This window comes from Scyliorhinus torazame, chromosome 8, assembly GCF_047496885.1.
Source record: "Scyliorhinus torazame isolate Kashiwa2021f chromosome 8, sScyTor2.1, whole genome shotgun sequence".
NCBI lineage: Eukaryota > Metazoa > Chordata > Chondrichthyes > Carcharhiniformes > Scyliorhinidae > Scyliorhinus > Scyliorhinus torazame.
The window spans coordinates 217,242,908-217,260,614 of record NC_092714.1 but is presented as its reverse complement, the minus strand read 5'-3'; the positions used below and the strand labels follow the sequence as shown (position 1 = coordinate 217,260,614).

The window sequence follows — 17,707 nt, the reverse complement described above, 5'->3', positions numbered from 1 at the left end:
ACAGCAGGTTACCTATTCCACAATATTTTCCACTGGTCGACAGATAAAACTGGTGTAGATTTCACATTTTACAAATGTGCTTTAAATTGTCATTCCCTTTTCCTTGAAGGCAACTGATAAACGATATGAAATAAAAGCAAATGCCCTTAAGTTGATATTCACAAGATTATTCAAATAACCATTCTAATTCTAGAAAGCCAAAAATGTACCGGTTTCGGAGGATGGTTCTTCAGGGAATTGAGATCTCTTTGTGAAAGTAAGCTTTTCATTACCTAAAAATCCCCGAAAGTTTGAAAGCGGAAGAATTCCGCATGGGTTGACCATATGAGGAGAAGTGTAATAGCGTGCATTCTATCAGACAATTAATTTCAAAGAATGGCTATCTGCATTGTGAAATAGAAATATTGCAAGGTCGATAAATGTGATGCCAAGAACAGAGATGAAAACATGTATAAGTGTGTCCAAAGCAGTTGCTCCCAATAAGATCCTGAACAGTATTGACAAGGTAGATGTTGGAAGAATATTTCTTCTTGTGGGTGAGTCGTGAACAAGGGTGCTCTGTTTTAAAATTAGGGATCATCCTTACAGGACAGAGATGAGGAGAAATTCACTCTCTGAGTAGGTTGTTTGACTTCAAAGGCAGTGGAAGCCGGGTTACTGAATATTTTTAAAGTGGAGGTAGACAGATCTTGTTAGTCAAGGGAATCAACGATTAGAGATAGACACGAATGTGGAACTCAAAATACGAACAGATCAGCCATGATCTTATTGAATGGTGCAGCATGCTCGAGGGTCCGAATGGCCAACTTCTGCTCCTATTTTTTGCACTTGCATGATTGCACAATAAGAATTTACATTACTCATGTCTTTTTAGTTTATTAAAATTGAACACACTGCTAAGCACCTGCATTTTATCACAATTACCCAAACGTTGAAATTCAATAACACTTGGTGCCCTTACTGTAAACCAATACTTTGTTTCAATGCAGCCCGACAAGACTGAGGACAATCCTCACTTAAAATTTCCCTCAAGAAACAATGTTATCAACGTTTTACCTGAACAGTGTTAAGAGCCCATTCTCAAAATTGCAGTAGAAGGAAAGCCATTGTGACATCTCCTCACCATAGTTGTGAATTATCACAACCTTGTTCTGTTCGCATAAGACAAAGCACATGGGGTGGGATTCAGTGATCCTGAGGCTAAGTGTCGACGCCGTTGAAAACGCCCCGCGTTTCTTGATGGCGTAAACACGGCCTCAGGATCAGCAATTCTGGCCCTTATAGGGGGCCAGCACGGCACTGGAGAGGTTCATGCCGCTCCAGCTGCTGATCCCGGCATCAAATGGGCACCCCGGGATCCGCGCATGCGCAGTGGCACCAACGTGCAGATGCGCAGTGGCTTCCTTCAATGCTCTGGCCCCGACGCAACTTGGCGCAGGACTACAGGGGCCGGCGTGGAAGAAAGGAGCCCGCCAGCTAGAGATGCCGGCCCGCCGATCGGTGGCCCCGATCGTGAGCCAGGCCACATCGGAGGACATCGGAGGGCCCCACCCCATTCCTGGGGTCAGACTCCCCCCCTCCTCCCCCACAGGTCGCCCCCCCGGCCCTTCCACGCTGAAGTTCCGCCGGCTGAGAGAAGGTGTGGATGGCGCCGGCGGGACTCGGCTTTTTTGCGACGGCTGCTCGGCCCATCCCGGGCCGAGAATCGTCAGGCCGGCCGCGTAGAGCGGCCCCCGACTGGCGCCGGGCCAACCACGCCGGCGCCAATGCCGCCAATTCTCCGCAGCATGCCGGCGTCGGGGCAGCGTGGCACGAATCGTGCCAGTCGCGGGGATTCTCCGGCCCCGGGCTGAGAGAATCCCGCCCATCATTGGAAACCCATCAGATATACTTACTTTGTTGGTTCACATAGCTTAGGCCCTGAGCTACCTGTCATATACTAAAAGAGATAGACCAGTAGATGCTATCATCACTGAATGGTTTTGATAGCAGCATGCTTTGTCTGAATCCCATTACTTTGGAGATTCCAATCTTTAATATAATATCCTTGGCAATTCAAACCACTAACAATCGAAAATTATGTCGGATCGACACCTTACCATGCAATCACTTCCAAATTTCAGAATTTATTTCCACGGTTCTTTTTTCCTTCACAAACCTATCTTTAGAAATCAGTGTATTGACAGCTGTCTGCAATATCACTGCCTAGATCTTTTCAATCTAGCATTGAATGCATGGGGAAGGATATCTTCATGGATACTTCAACTGATCACAACAGAGCTGATGACCTAGGGTTCATTTTCATGGAAAGAGATTGTTTTATATATATTTTTTGAATCATATGAAACACATTTAGTTTTAATAAGAAAAATGGTTGAGAAAAAGTTTTGCTTAACCCTCACAGAGTGAAACCAAGGCAATTCTTCCAAGCTAACTGTCGTGTTGGGTGTTCTGATGCACAAATGATCCAACACGGCTGTAGATGGTACAACTCTGTTTTATTGTCTTGAACAACGGTTACAACTAACTGCTGGCTTGGGTACATGCTTCACCAGCTAACCTGTGGACCCAGCCCTATCACTATCTTAGTGAGGCACTCAACACATGGTCTATGTCTGAGTGGCGTGCTGTGAGCTCTGTGCTCTGAGCTATCTCCTGGTAGAATGAGCAGGAACTGTGGTGTTCCCTGTTTTATTGTGTGTGTGCTCTCACTGGTGATTGGCTGCAATGTTATGTGTGCGCTGGTTGGTCCAACTGCCTGTTCATCAGTGTGTGTGTGATTGCACCATGATATGCTGATGTGGATATCATGACACTAACCATAGAAATCATTGAGAATATCAGGAAATGTGATGCCAGTTCTGAAGAAGTTTCATTCAACTCAAAATGTTGGGCACAATTTAATGCGCCTAAAACAGATTCCCGTTTTGGGTGTGTATAGCACGGTGTTAATGACACCACTATCTAACGGATCTCTGCCATTATTTAAGACGTCAATCAGAACTCCTTGCCAAGGCCGCACTTACCTCATTTCCTGCACTGATGAACCCAGCCGCCATACTTGTTTCTGGGACTAACACATGCAGAGGGAAGTTTGCTCTTTGATTGCAACAGTCAGAACTGGAGGGAAATTCTCTCGCAACCACATGGGGCTGCATGACTTACTTTGTTCATTTATGGGATGTGGGCATCAGTATTGCCCATTCCTTGAGAAGGTAGTGGAGAGCCACTTTCTTGAACTGCTGCAGTCCCTGTGGTGTAGGTACCCCCCCAGTTCTGTTAGGGAGAGAGTTCCAGGATTTTGACCCAGCGACAGTGAAGGAACAATGATATAGTTCCACGTCAGAACTCGGTGATGCAGACTGCCAATGTGGGGTTCACGTTGAGTGAATTCTACCTGCGTTATTATATGGGATACGAGGGCAAGTTTGACCATAAGTTCCTGGAGTATGAGTTCAGGCCAGATGGTAAGAGTTGATCAGTACATCTGGTGCTCACGGTATGACTGTGAATCCAGAGGATGGGGAAGTTAAGAGGTGGCAGAGTGGAGGCTAGGCCCAGGGTCCCGGGACTCATGCTGCTGCTGCTGAATGTCTCTGAGTCAATGTGCAGCACCAGCAGTAATCTTCCTGTACAGCTCCCTGACTGTAAAAACATACAAACATTACAACTGCCTGCACAGTTTTCACATGAACAGGCATTTCAGGGTCTTTGAAGCTCAAGGTTGCTGAGATCTAAAGCTGTATCAATACATCTAAACATTCTGCTACGCTGGGTTATTGAACACTAATTCCTTTACTGTAATGGCCTGAAGATGTAAAATGCAGTCCAGTGTTTGTGTTTCCTGCTGGCCACTTTACAGGGGAATTTACAACACAGAAACAGCCCATTTAGCCCACCCCATCTGTGGTGTTTATGTTCCACACCAACCACCTCCAACCCGTCTTGATCACACTATCAGGGTAACCTTCAACTTCTTTCTTCATCATACATTTATCTAGTTCCTTGAGTGTATCTATACTGGAATCATAGAATGGTTACAGCACAGAAGAAGGCCATGCAGCTTTGTGTCAGTACTCTGCAGTAGCAACTCAGCTAGCTGCACTCCTCCAACTTTTCCCTGTAGCCCTGGTTCTCTTCAGATAATGATCCAGTTCCCTTTTGAAAATCACAATTGAATCTGTCTCCACCACACTACTCAGGCAGTACATTTAAGTCCCAAAACACTTGTAAGTAAATAAAGAGGAAGAGCATAGCTAAAGTAAATGTTGGTCCTTTAGAGGACAATACTGATGAGGCAATAATAGGAAACACAGAAATGGTGGAGGCACTGAATCAATATTTTGTCTCTGTCTTCACAGTAGAAGATAATAAAATATTTCCAAAAACTGCAATTAATACGGAGGAGCTTGGTGCAATAACCATCACCAGCGAGATGGTATTGAATAAACCAATAGGATTAAAGACAGATAAGTCTCTGGGACCTGATGGCCTGCACCCTAGTGTATTAAGGGAGGTGGCTGCAGAGGTAGTGGATGCATTGGTTATGATATTTCAGAATTCCCTTGATTCTGGAAGTGTCCCAGTGGATTGGAAACACGCTGAGGTGGCACCCCTATTCAAAAAGGAGAAAGGCAAAAAGTAGGAAATATAGACCGGTGAGCTTGATCTCTGTGGTGTGGAAGTTGCTGGAATCAATCATTAAGGAGGAGATGACTGAACATTTGGAAAGGCAAACCTCAATCCACCAGTGTCAGCATGGTTTTATGAAGGGCAAATCATGTTTAACAAACTTGCTTGAGTTCTTTGTGGATGTACCAAACAAGGTGGATAATGGGGAACCTGTGGGTGTGGTATATCTAGACTTCCAGAAGGTGTTTGACAAGATGCCGCATAAAAGACTGAACCAAAAGCTGAGATCGAAGGTGATTGGGGACAGAGTACTAAATTGGATTGGGGATTGGTTGACTAGAAAAAAAAAGAGCCATTTGGGTAACTGTGGAACCGCTCATGTGTATCAATCTGTGCTTCAAGGTGTTGCTCTCTGGGTCCCTTCCCACTGGTTGGATATGTACGCAGGTATTTATAAGGCAGTGCAAAAAATGATTATTCTTGGGCAAATTAAAGTTCTGGATAGCTAACTCTTAGCATAGAGTAGTCCAGCAATGCACAGAATGAATCGTCCAATTAAATATTGAAATCTGATTTCCTCCCTACCAGTTTGCTGCTTAGAATCATAGAATCCCTACAATGCAGAAGGAGACCATTCGGCCCATCGAGTCTGCGCCGAACCTCCCCAAGGAGCAGCCCACACACCCTTCCTGTAACTCCACCAACCTTTTTGAATGGCCAATCTATCTAACCTGCACATCTTTGGACTGTGGGAGGAAACCCCAGCACCCAGAGGAAACTCACGCAGACATAGGGAGAAAGTGCAAACTCCACACAAAGTGCAAACTCCACACAGACAGTCACCTGAGACCGGAATTGAACCCGGGTCCCTGGCGCTGTGAAGCAGCAGTACTAACTACTGTACCACCATGCCGCTGATATCAGTACATTTTCATTGGAAAGGCAATACAACATGAACTGCAACCAGTGATACACAGTTGTTCCATTCATGCTATCCTTGAACTTTATCATTGGTGAAATGGCTTAGAAGATAAAAAATAATCTGAAGACTTACAAACCGCAAAGTTATTTTCAAGAGTCAATGAACCTTATTCATTCTAAGTTCTGGTTAGTTCAGTGACAGGAGTAAATGTGCACCATTTGACACATTTTGACACAGGTCTTGAGAGATTACAGAATGGTTTATCTGATGTTACCTCGAATCATAAAAATACTTTCCACTCTCCATCAAGTCAAACAAATTACTTTTCACTTTCCACCAGAACTACTTGGTCCCAGTTTTTTACTAAATGAATTAATGGGGAAAGCTTAGCCAGATGCATCATCCACCCCATTTCAGCAACAAATGACAAGAGGTTCAATCAATGTTAATTAACCTCATCACTGGATAGAAAAATATATGATAGCCATTTGAATTGTCACTGAACCAAAACAAGGCCAGTCCCAAACAGCCTAAACCTTTGAAAAAGATGACAACGAAGAGTCGTGAATTAATGAACAAACAGAATTCTCCTGACTTTCTCCATCAACTTTTCCGAACTGGTCATCATCACAATTGTATTTGCACTTCCCTTTTGTAATATCAACTTCAACAATTTTCCTTTTAGCAGAATATCAGTGTTGGTGATAATAGGCAGTAGGTAAGTATTCACTCAACATCTTTCAGATAGGTTGACATGAATTGAAGATTTATTAGGCTCAACAAACCGATCCCATTTTGATAAATCATCTACTTTGCAACCTTTTCCTCATATCCCTTTACCTCAGAAATGCTGAAATCTTCAAGCCATTATTATTCCCGCTTCAATGGGGTTCCCTAGGAATATATGCCATACCATTACCTAATTTTGCAAGGAATACATTTCATCCTACCTGCCAACTTGAGTCAGAAGTGACACTTTCACTTCTGAATCGAGATTATTGGTTCAAGTCATGCTCCAGTTCTTGAGCACATAATCCAGAATCACAGTTTAGTTCGCTATTGATGCAGCACAATATGATCAGAGGGGTCATCTACCTGTTCCCATGAATGTAAAAGATTGATGGAACTATTTGACGGACATTATGCTGGACAACATGCTTTCCTCAACCAATGCCAGCAAAAACATTTTGAAAAAGGTTCATCTTATTTATTTTTTATGGGACATCACAGTGGCATATTTGTCTACAGTCCAATGCCAACAGTCCAAAAAGTTAATTCAAAAATGCAAACTTGTGGAAAAATGGACAACGGCCTGAATTTAAGCTCGCTATACAATTCCACACTTTAAATTGACAATTGGACATTTTAAGTCAAACAACAGTCAGCCCACAGGCAGGCCTGAGGGAAATTCGAACAGCCAAGTTTGAATCCACTGAACAGAGACAGGCAGTCTGGACAAGCCTGGGCCTGCTCTGCAAAAAGGACATCAGGAGATAATCGATCCCATTCAAATGGTTTGATTGTTGTAGATTTCCCAGATAAAGCTGAACTTTCTGGCACACAGATCTCCTGCCATTACCATATAAGGAGTAAAATTACATGCGGACAATATCAGGAGATGGACCCCTGGGGGTGGGTTCCTGATGGCCTGCAGAGTTGCAATTGGCAGCTCCATTGGGTGTTGTGACCCCTGCACTGAGATCTCATTAGCTGAGGGCCAGAGAACTTTCTGGAAAGGCACGAAGAGAAATATAAGAATCCACCACCAGGACCCTCTGCAGCAAAGACTCAGTGTAGGTGCAACAGATGGTAGATTCGAGAACAGAAGGAAGTAGTATGCGAGGCCCACCTTCACGGATGGAGGCCCTGAAACAATTGAGACTCAGAGAATTAGAACCGCATCTCGATTAAGTTCATCGGCAAGGGTAGTATCAATAATCTTGGGATTATAAATTTGGTTGAATCGTAAACTTGTATTTGTCCTTTGTTTATCTCGCAAATGAGGGCACCTGGGTCAAACGTTTGAATACTAAACTGGTCGTAATGTCTGAAGTATTGCAGACAAAAAATTGCTTTAATACATCTTGGATTTGTGATAAAGTGTTTTTATCAACTGTTTTCTTTTTCTCTCGACTTTAGGGGCCGGTGTAGCTCAGTGGGCTAGATAGCTGGTTTGTAATGCAAAACAAGGCCAGCAGCGCGGGTTCAATACCCGAACATGTGGCGGAATGTGGCGACCAGGGGCTTTTCACAGTAACTTCATACTTGTGACAATAAAAAGATTATTATTATTATTGCCCTTTGTTATTTGAACCCAACACCACAAGTGAACAGTATGAGTGAGTGGCTCAGTTGGAGTGTATGTATAATGATGTAGCTGCCGAAGACACGTTGGTTAACTAGTTATATTTGTGTGTCTCAATCAGTTATATCACTTTCATTGATAAAACTTGATATTCTGCAGAATGAAATGAAAGGAAGCTTTTGAATGTAAATCTTACCTTTTTTTGGATTTACCCATTTCCCTGAAGAACTCTCAAGCCAGGCTTGGCACATTTTCACATACAAGCTCTGCTCATTTTGACACTGTTTCCCCACTCAAAACAGAACAACCCTCCAGTCCCCAGCAAGGACACCTTCCAGCTCCTCAAATTAGGTTGGTGAATTAATTAGTAACAGAAGTGACAGTTCTGTGTCATGGACTGCTACCCAACAGGAACTAGGGCTGCAATCACGTTCATTTGAACTTTCAGAATTGTAGCAATTGTTATTTTACCAATTAATCAAAAATACACTGTCTCAAACCTTATCTGTTTTAACATTCCCTGAATAGATAACAGAACACTTAGCTGTAAAATCAAGCTTGCCTATTCTCAGGGAACCTTTTCGTTATCTTTGGGACAATATTGTTTATAAAAGAAGGCACTGGTTATTAATGCACCAATACTATTAAAAAAAACTACAGAATATAAAGTTGGGTGAATATCAATTGTAGAATTGCCTAGAACTTTCACTTTTAGAATTTTTTAACTATGTCGGAAAATGTCCCAAAGCATTTCGCAATGGGTGGGTGAAATGGATGGGATGTGGATTTGGGAACTGTGCAGAAAACTGTAACAATCGCAACAAAATGCAATGTTGAAAACGATACATTGAGGTGGTTTTTGTAAGTGGAGAGAGATGTAATAAATTTAAGTTACTTAGAAAGAGAATTACACCGTGGAGATCATGATGGCCAAAGACTACGCCAGGAGGATAGTGGAGGAGGCAAGGACATAATTGAGGGAGAGATGTGCATGTTGTAATTAAAGGTGAAGAAGGTAGAAGTTGGGTAAAGTAATGCCATTGGCAGATTTGTAAGTAAGCATTCACACTTTGCATCATTTGGCTAATATGTTAGTAGGATTTGATATCAGGCAGGGTGTAAGCAGTGACATACTGGGGTGAGTTGGAGTTTATCAGTTTGGATAAGTTTAGAGGACAGCACAGGAAAAGATTGAGTGCAAATATGATAAGATCTAGATTAGAATTTCATCAGCAGTGACGATGAAGGCAGATTATATTACAGAAGTGAACAATCCCTGTTAAGACTTGGGTATGGTATTTGAAATCCCGTTCAGGGCAACCAAAGGACCAATGTTACACACCATTAGGTTCATGCTGAACAAGGATTCTGGAAGAGGAACAGAATGAAATGCAGGCTTATAGTTCAAAATTTATGGCAGAGGTCGAACAGGACATGTTCAGCCTGTCATCTAATTCATCTAGTTATACTTCTTCCACTAGTGGCGGTCATACTTTCAGTGGCCTAGCTCCTAAATTCTGGATTTTCCTCCTTTGAAAAAGCATTTTGACAGTTATATGGGTAAGATGGGTAGAGAGGGATATGGGTCAAATGTGTGCAATTGGGACGAGCTTAGTGGTAAAAACTGGGTGGCATGGACAAGTTGGGCTGAAGGGCCTGTTTCCTTGCTGTAAACTTCTATGACTCTAAGCCTCCCAACCTGTTCTTTTGCTTCAAGATGGTCCTTAAAACCTACCTGTTCCACTAAGCGTTTAGTCATGTTCCTTAATATCTCCCCATGCAGAAAATGGGTAAAATGTTGCCTCAAGATATTCCTGCGAAGCACCTTGGGGCACATTATTATGTTAAATTAAATCTGTCGTAGAAAATGAAGTTATTATCGGCGTCATCAAACTGATGAACTTATCCATTAAAACAGCACAGAAAAAGTCATGAGCTGAGAGTGGTGCTGCAGAGGAGAAAATTGGGCATCATCGGCATACATACTGAATTCATTCTTAAGATACTATGACTGATAGTATCATCTGGATGAGAATTAGGAGTGTGTTGAAGAAAGAACTTTGGGCTACAAGAGAAGGACCATATGGACACAGAAGAATAAACCACTACAAATGGTAATTTAGGACATTTAGGGGCGGCACGGAGGTGCAGTGGCTAGCACTGCTGCCTCACAGTGCCGAGGACACAAGTTAAATCCCAGCCCCGGGTCTGTCAGCGTGGGTCTCACCCCCTCAACCCAAAGATGTGCATTTAGGACATTTAGAAACAGAATCATGAAAAGGCAGTACAGGGAGGATTGCAGAGAAATGGCAGTGAATGAAAAAATTGTTGACCATTTTGAAGACTGCAATAAAGGTGGAGAGGGTGAAGAAAGATTTAAAATTGCAACCACAGCACTTCCTTTTTGTAGTTTTTGCAAAGGTCCACTCGAGAATTTGAACTGAACCTGTGGAAATTCATGAGAAGGAATTGATGTTCATCTTCTTGATCTGAAATGGGTAATTTGAATGGTATATCGCAACAGAAACAATGACAATGCACAAAAATGATGTTCGTTCAAATCTGAAGTATTCCATTAAAAAGCTGTACAATCTTCCCTTTGAAGAAAGCATATGTGAAATATCTCTATTCCTATCTGCAACATTCCTTTCATTTGATGATCATTTCATTTTTCATTATTGAATAAAAAATTGTTTCACAAGCATGTCTCTACCTAATGTTTGTGGTGATAAATGAAATTAAACTTCTCAGAAACATTTTATGAGTTACTGAATTCTGCATTTACTACATTGAAATGGAACAGTTGAACTGCAGTTAAAACATATTACATACTAGCCATCAAGTCGCCAAATGACTGACTATCCAATGCTGTTAGCACCTTGCTGCTTCTCACCACTGCCAGCTCACCACAATATTGGGCAGGCCAGAGCTGGCTTGGCCCATGGGCAGGCAGGCTAAACTGGAGGGGGCAGCAGACAACCCAATGGTGGCAGTGGCCATCATTTTTCTCATAAAACCTGGACAAGTGAGGATGCCTCTCCTTGCTTCCCAATGATAATTTTCACACTTTTATTTTTCTGGTCATCTTCTGCTTCACTAGCGTTCACTGAGTAGGACATCTAAATGCCTGGTCTGACCAATAGGTCATTAAAATTGCATTGGAAACTTACATACAGACTTCATTTTCATTAAATACAGAAACTCCAGCCTGTACACAGCAATGAGGGCTATTGTCTGGAGATACACTGTCACTGATTGTCACAATTAGCAACATTTCAAATCATATTCCACAAAATTATGTTTTTCAATTCTACAGAACACACATTGTAAACAGATAACATTCAAAAACAAGTATGCTTTAATGAAACTGAATTAGTGGATTTATTTGAACAAAAACATGCACTACAGTAGATCTATTATGCACACCAGCACAGTCACTTCTCAGTGATTTGAAGGGGAAGGTATTACACTGAATAACTGGACTCATCAAAAACCTGCTGCATTAATCCTTTTACTAGCCTTGGAAAATCAGAAATTCCTGGAAATCGGTTGGAACCTTGTGAACAGCTCCGTTGACAGGAAAGAAGATGCGGATTAAGGGGACAATATGTTACAAAGTGAACAGAAAATCCTTTGGACATCAGTAGGTGATTTTCACAAGAACGAACAGAGAAACAACTCAACCATACAGTGACAACTACAGTATTGACCAAACCCTCTTCCACCTCCCTTCTTTATTAATCCACAACAGGGGGTAGAGTTAACGCTATGGGTGCCATTAGGGAATTGCATCCAAAATGCATTGGAAATTGAGGTGGTTAGGTAAGAACTAAAGTTTCTGTTAAAATTAATTTGTGCAATCACAAAAGTAAAATCTTCCATGAAACAGCACAATCGTACATAATAGAATTTATTTCCCATTAAAGAGTGCTGTTTTATTAAATGGGTTCAATCGCCAAAATTCAACACTTTTAAATGAGTGTTGAGTCCTTCACCTGTGAGTAACAACATACTGAATCATTTAATGGTTTCATTTGTGTGCACCGGTCAGCTTCATATTCATTTAAGTATTTTGTATGAGAAATTATGTATGCCTTCTAGTACCTGTACACCGAAGAAAAAGCAATTTTAGAGCCGTACTGAATGCCATTTTGGCCTCGGATTTATGGTCAGTTTTCAGGACACGACCTGATCAGGGTAAAATAGATCTTCAGCCAGCAGAAATATCTGTATTAAACATGAACACTAATGTTTTGGGATAATATTTACATATTAAATTCCCTGATCAAGTGAGTCAATGATTATCGAGGATAGGTGAAATGTGAAGTTGAGGCCACAATCGGATCAGCTATGATCTTGTTGCAAGGTGATGTAGGCTTGAGGGGCTGAATGGCCTACCCCTGCCCCTGATTTATACATTTTTATGTTTACATTGGTTTTAGCAGTTGCCCTGAAATTTGGGCGGAAAGCTAGCAAGGTGCAAGCAGAAGCTTTACCCTCAGATATTTACTCTTCGGTAGAATTTATTCTGAAATTTCAAATTCAGCCTGACTAATTTAAGATCCTTTAATGTAGTAAGTAAATCTATTGGTTGTACATGGGATAAGTTGAAAATTGTTGTCCAGACAGGGTTAGCGGCAAAATAATCATAGATCCATATTTCACAAGGAGTAAAGAGGTTGAATGATGATTTCATTCATTTGCATTAGTGACAATATTTCACACTATGAATTAGCTTTGGAATTAAAATATCTGTAATGATTTAAATCACGAGAAAGAATAGATCTTTAAATTGTCTGGTCTAGATGGATAACTAATGTCACATAAACATGCATTCACATGCACAGATCATCCTCAATCATTATATCATTAAATAACAAATGCACTGTTTCAACTTCAAATGTGACAAGAATGCTGTGCTCCTGTAAGTTTACTTCAAATTAATTAGCCCAAAAATATCCACCTGGGTTCTATCTGGCTTAGAATCAGCAGTTTCAGTTGCTGCTGGGACAGGACCGTTCTTAAATTTCCTGACATTAAAATAGTTTTTTGTTTTAAATCATAGAATCATAAACTTTATCTGTGTGCCACAAGGCTTCCTTTCTCTTGGCCTGTGGTGCCTACTCGAGACCTGGGAAAAGTCAGGTCATGGACATTAGAATATTATGAGTCATCAGGAGCACTATATGAGCCACCAGTGACAGATTAATCAGTAACGGAATGCCAAAACTTGATTGTGCCTGTGATGGAACCCAATGTTAACCTTCCAAAGCTGCACTTAACATTGGTTTCCAGCCAATAAGAGTAGCTCTTTTCTTTAACTTGTTCCTACCTCTAAAATGGATGCTAAGAGCTTGAATGCAGAACTAGGTACAAAAAAACCCTATAAAATGTATTTAGGAAATGAAAAAGTTAGAAAAAAAACATGGATAGGTTATATTCAACCAGATTGACATTATAAAAATGCAAAGGATAGCAAAAGAAATAGGAACTAAAGGGTAAGCAGAAATTTGTTCATGTAATTTTGTTATCTTTAAGAGATTTTAGTTCTTCAAGAGTATTGTCATATTATTGTTACTCATGACCCAAGAATGATTTTATTGTCATAACATTAGTATGCATTTCAGCACTTTAGCCTGTGAATGTATACTTGCAAAATTAACTGACCCTGGACCTGTTGACGATCTCATGGTTAACATGATTTATATTTGTGTAAGGAATGTTAACAGTTCAAAAACATGATACGGTAATAACAGAATGCAGCAATTGCTATTGACACAACACAAAATTGTCCCCTTTTTATTTTAAGAGGATGGATATGGATTTGAAGATATTGCATTGGATACCAACAGACAAGTTACATACGGTGATCATACCCTCACAAGCACGGATCATCAAGCAAAGGTTAACTCTGCATTTCAACTTTTGCATGCAATTCAGAATTCTAGATTTCAATGTTACTTAAGAGGGTTCTGCTGCCACTTGGTGTGTGAGTTTGTGGTGTTCTGCACAGCCCAGGCTCAATGTAAATCCTTGTAAACATTTTCAAATCATCAGATCAAATAAACTTTTCATTTATTCAATCTGGACAAATACAACTCATTCATTTATTGCATTGCTGGAGCTTTAGAGGCACCTGATGCCATTATTCAAATCACACAGCAATGGCTTATTTCAAATTGTGTAAGTTTTAGCATACTAAGCTTATCTACCGCTTTGATATGTACAGGCTCAACAGCTTCTTAGAAATCAGACTTTCCAATTAAATGTTCACTTCCGTTACTTTTGAAAGCAAAACGCTTTCTATTTCATGGAACACTGTGATATTTCCAGCAGTGAAGCCGACTTCAGAAATAATTGGTTAGTTTATCACGGTGATGTCATATCATTGCTTCCAATGATAATACTCCACAAATATTGTGAACCGCCAGTAATTCACAGTGCACGAAAAAATGTATCTTCTACTAAACCATCTTGGCGTCCAGCCCATGAAGAACTGAGCTTTTCATTAGTAGGGAACTCTTTGTACACCCACACTGTGGTTTATTACTTTGAAAGCTGGCCCCAATGTCATTTTCCAGCGTCCTGAACTTTCAAATGGTTTCTGCACACGTTTGCCCCGTTTAAAAGATAAACTGCATGTCACCTTATTACAGTGATGGTAAATCAAACTATATTCATAAAACCGACAAAAAAAAGCATGCCCAGATTCATCAAGGCAACATTCATTAAATTCCCAATATTTGTTGTGGCTTAAATGTATCATGTCTAAAAGATAGTTCGTCCTATGTGGTCAAGATATTCAGATTTATTCATGATTTTGTTGGTTAAAAGGCAACAGCAATGATGACAATATACTACCTTCAGGAACAAAATCTGCCCCGTGGAAACATTAAAACCACAATGGCAAGAGAGCAAGGGCGAAAGCTTCCCATCTCCCTTTCACCCCCAGTATCTGGACACCAATTATAATAAGATTCTTCTATTGCTTGCCCCCCTGTTGGCCCTTCCCCAAATATTCCGGCTCCAACTCCGCTAACTTAAAACAAAGCCCGCAAAAAAATGTTTTTAAAATGGCAAATTTGTCAAGGCATTACACAATCAAGACATTCAGAAAGAAACCCACCAACTCACTGGTGGCGAGCTCGCCTCTATGTAAAAAAAACCATAAAACTGAGCGGGACAAACCCTGAAAAGGGAGTCAGAATCAATGAAACCCGTAGATTGGTTAACACGGAAGCCAATGGCACGAATCCAGCTCTCAACAAATCCGTTTGTTTTCCTCCTTCGTGTGAAAATTGCTTTGAAACAGACACATATCTCACGCGTCGATGCACAAATACTTGACAGATACAAAGTTTGCAGGTACCAACTCGAGAAGCTAGCTCCATTCGCGTCAAGAAGTGAAATGAAATTCATGGGGAGTGAAAGGAAATTCACACCGTCCCAATTTCAACATCGAATTCCTCAATTCGATTTCATCAGACCGCTTTCAAACACAGTTATGCACAAATCGGAAAAGAAGAAGAAATAGAGGCAGGTGAAATACACCGGAGCTGTACATCAATAGCGGCAACAATGGAGAAATAAACTAGCGGTCACACAAGGCAGAAGCAGCTTCGCAGACCCCTAGCCAGATCAGACATGGGTGGGGAGGGTGCATATTGTTGCCAGCAATCGGTTCAATGGTGGTGGTGGTGGGGGGGGGGGGGGGGGAGCCTGATCATCTCGCCGTCTGCTAAAAGTAGGCGATCAAAGTTTTATTAAAGCTAACGAGTCGCGCCGTGAGAGGAGGGGTGGGTGTGACTTGCTCTGGCTATTTGCACCGCGGATCCTTCAAGCTTCCCTTCCAAACTAACGGTGAGAGGTTCTGTCCCCTGTGCTGGGCAGACGCAGCAGCCTGGGCTGCCTTTAGAGAAAGAGAGAGAGGATGGCATTGAAACATCTCGTTGCTCTTACCTTGAAGGAAACTCTGGCCTTCAGAAATACCCCTGGAAACAAACACTGCATATACATCTTCAGAAAATCCAGTCCGACACCAGGGTATTCTCCCTTCAGCATCCGCCGCCGTTGCCTGAGATGATCAAGCAGAAAATTCCCCTTTAAACTTATTGCTGCTCAAAACTACTCGGACCAGGGCAGTTTTAATTCAGAAAAAAAAGGCTACAGAACACAATTTAAAGCATTTGGGGTACATTGCAGCGAAGGAAGTGGGGGGGGGGGGGGGAGGGGGGGAGCCAACACATAAACAAAAATAAAATAAAAAGACCGGAGATCACAACTGTGCTTTAACGTTAACTGCGGCTGGCAAGCGACCGTACAAGCGAATACATTTATCACCAGCAATTAACAAGAATTATCCCCTCACCCGGTCTGAGCAAATGAGCAGAGCGATCGGAAGGATGGCAGCGGAGGATAGCATCCTGCTAACTGCAAACAGAAAGCCCCCTCCTCCTCCCCGCCGCCACCACCACCAACAAGAAAAAAAGAAAGTCGGGCAAAGTTGAAATGGAAATGACCCCCCCTCTGTCTCTCTGGAGCGACTGTTGGTGCAGTGAGAGAGTGCAGCGGCTGCCTCTCTCTGTGTGTGTGTGTCTCTGAGTCTGTGCCTCTCTGCACTGGGCTCTTGTGTCTGTATCTCTGTCAATTTCACGCTGCAGGTGCGCGGCGCTCCGGCAGCTCCTCCCCACCGTCAGCACGTCACTAACCCCGCCCATGGAGGGGGGAGCTCAGCCACAGCGAGGATTTACATGACAATACAGGTACCAGGCACTGACAGCACTCCGGGGCCAACCCCAAACCCACCCCGCCCACTTTTAAAAAAAATGTGCCATGCCCTGCGTCCTGGAGAACTTGTGAAGGGTTCGGGGCGAGCCAACACCCTCTCGTAAAGTAATGCCACTGCCTCTCATCCTTTTAAATGGCCCAGTTCTCCCAGGAGTTTATACGTGTGTGTGTGTACATATGATAACCAGGACAGGCAGAGGGAATGGGACTGAATCCTTGGACGCAAGGCTTCTTTCTCCAAACGCGTAGATCCAAGACTCACTTTGGCTCACCAACCTCCCCCCCCTCACTTTGCATCAACTCAATTTTATTCTCTGTGAAATGAATTGGGAGGGGGGTCATGGTTTCACACGCCCCCCCCCCCCCGAAATGAAGACGTAAATTAAAACCAAATCGGAAGTTATCTGCAGTTACATGCCACACACAGTAATAACATTCACAGACTTTCTCCCATCTGGTTCCCTGGTATTTTACATAACGTGCCTTTGTCAACCCCCAGTGTCAAAGTATCGCAAACTGATTTGAATGTGCAAGTGACGCAGAATGCAAAAGCAGCCCCCTGAATATATTCCTCCTGACCATTTCAGAATATTATACTTCATTCACGCTAGTTGTCATATGCATTTTGTTTCAAACCTCATCCAGTCTGTATTGGAAACAAGACAACTTCAATCTCTCGTGTGTTGATTACGGCACGGGCTGTAGGCGCGAAGGAAAGTTCCCACTGCTCTGCCTGAAGTATTTGCCTTGAAAATAAAATCTTCAAAGAATGCCCCTCATGCACGATGTCGCTGTTCCCAGTTCCCATGCCATCCAGTTTTATAGCCTCTCTGAGAGTGGCTGGAAACTTGAGGCCAATTTATTTTGGCAAACTGCAGTCAGCGTTGGATTCATACCACTTGGAACTGGGTCAAAACTGCCCAACATCACGACACATAAGACTCTCGCAAGTCGTCAGGCTTCCAAAAGAGATTTTCATTCCAACACCAGAGACAAACTTGGACCTCAGAAGTGTTATTTTTTAACAATGGCTACCCGTCAATCCTCATACCAAACAACAC

The 17,707-nt window shown here is 42.1% G+C and overlaps 1 protein-coding gene across 1 annotated transcript in view; it reads right to left on the bottom strand.

The window, feature by feature from the left end:
* LOC140428374 (cadherin-4-like) overlaps positions 1-16,447 on the bottom strand; it is a 1,038,564-nt gene extending 1,022,117 nt beyond the window's left edge. Inside the window, exons 1-2 of the mRNA XM_072514764.1 lie at positions 16,228-16,447; positions 15,819-15,933 (exon numbers count right to left, since the gene is read on the bottom strand). Coding sequence (XP_072370865.1) covers positions 15,819-15,933; positions 16,228-16,281 — 169 coding nt within the window. The 5' untranslated portion in view covers positions 16,282-16,447. The remainder of the gene's footprint in view (positions 1-15,818; positions 15,934-16,227) is intronic.
* Positions 16,448-17,707: the final 1,260 nt, after the last annotated feature.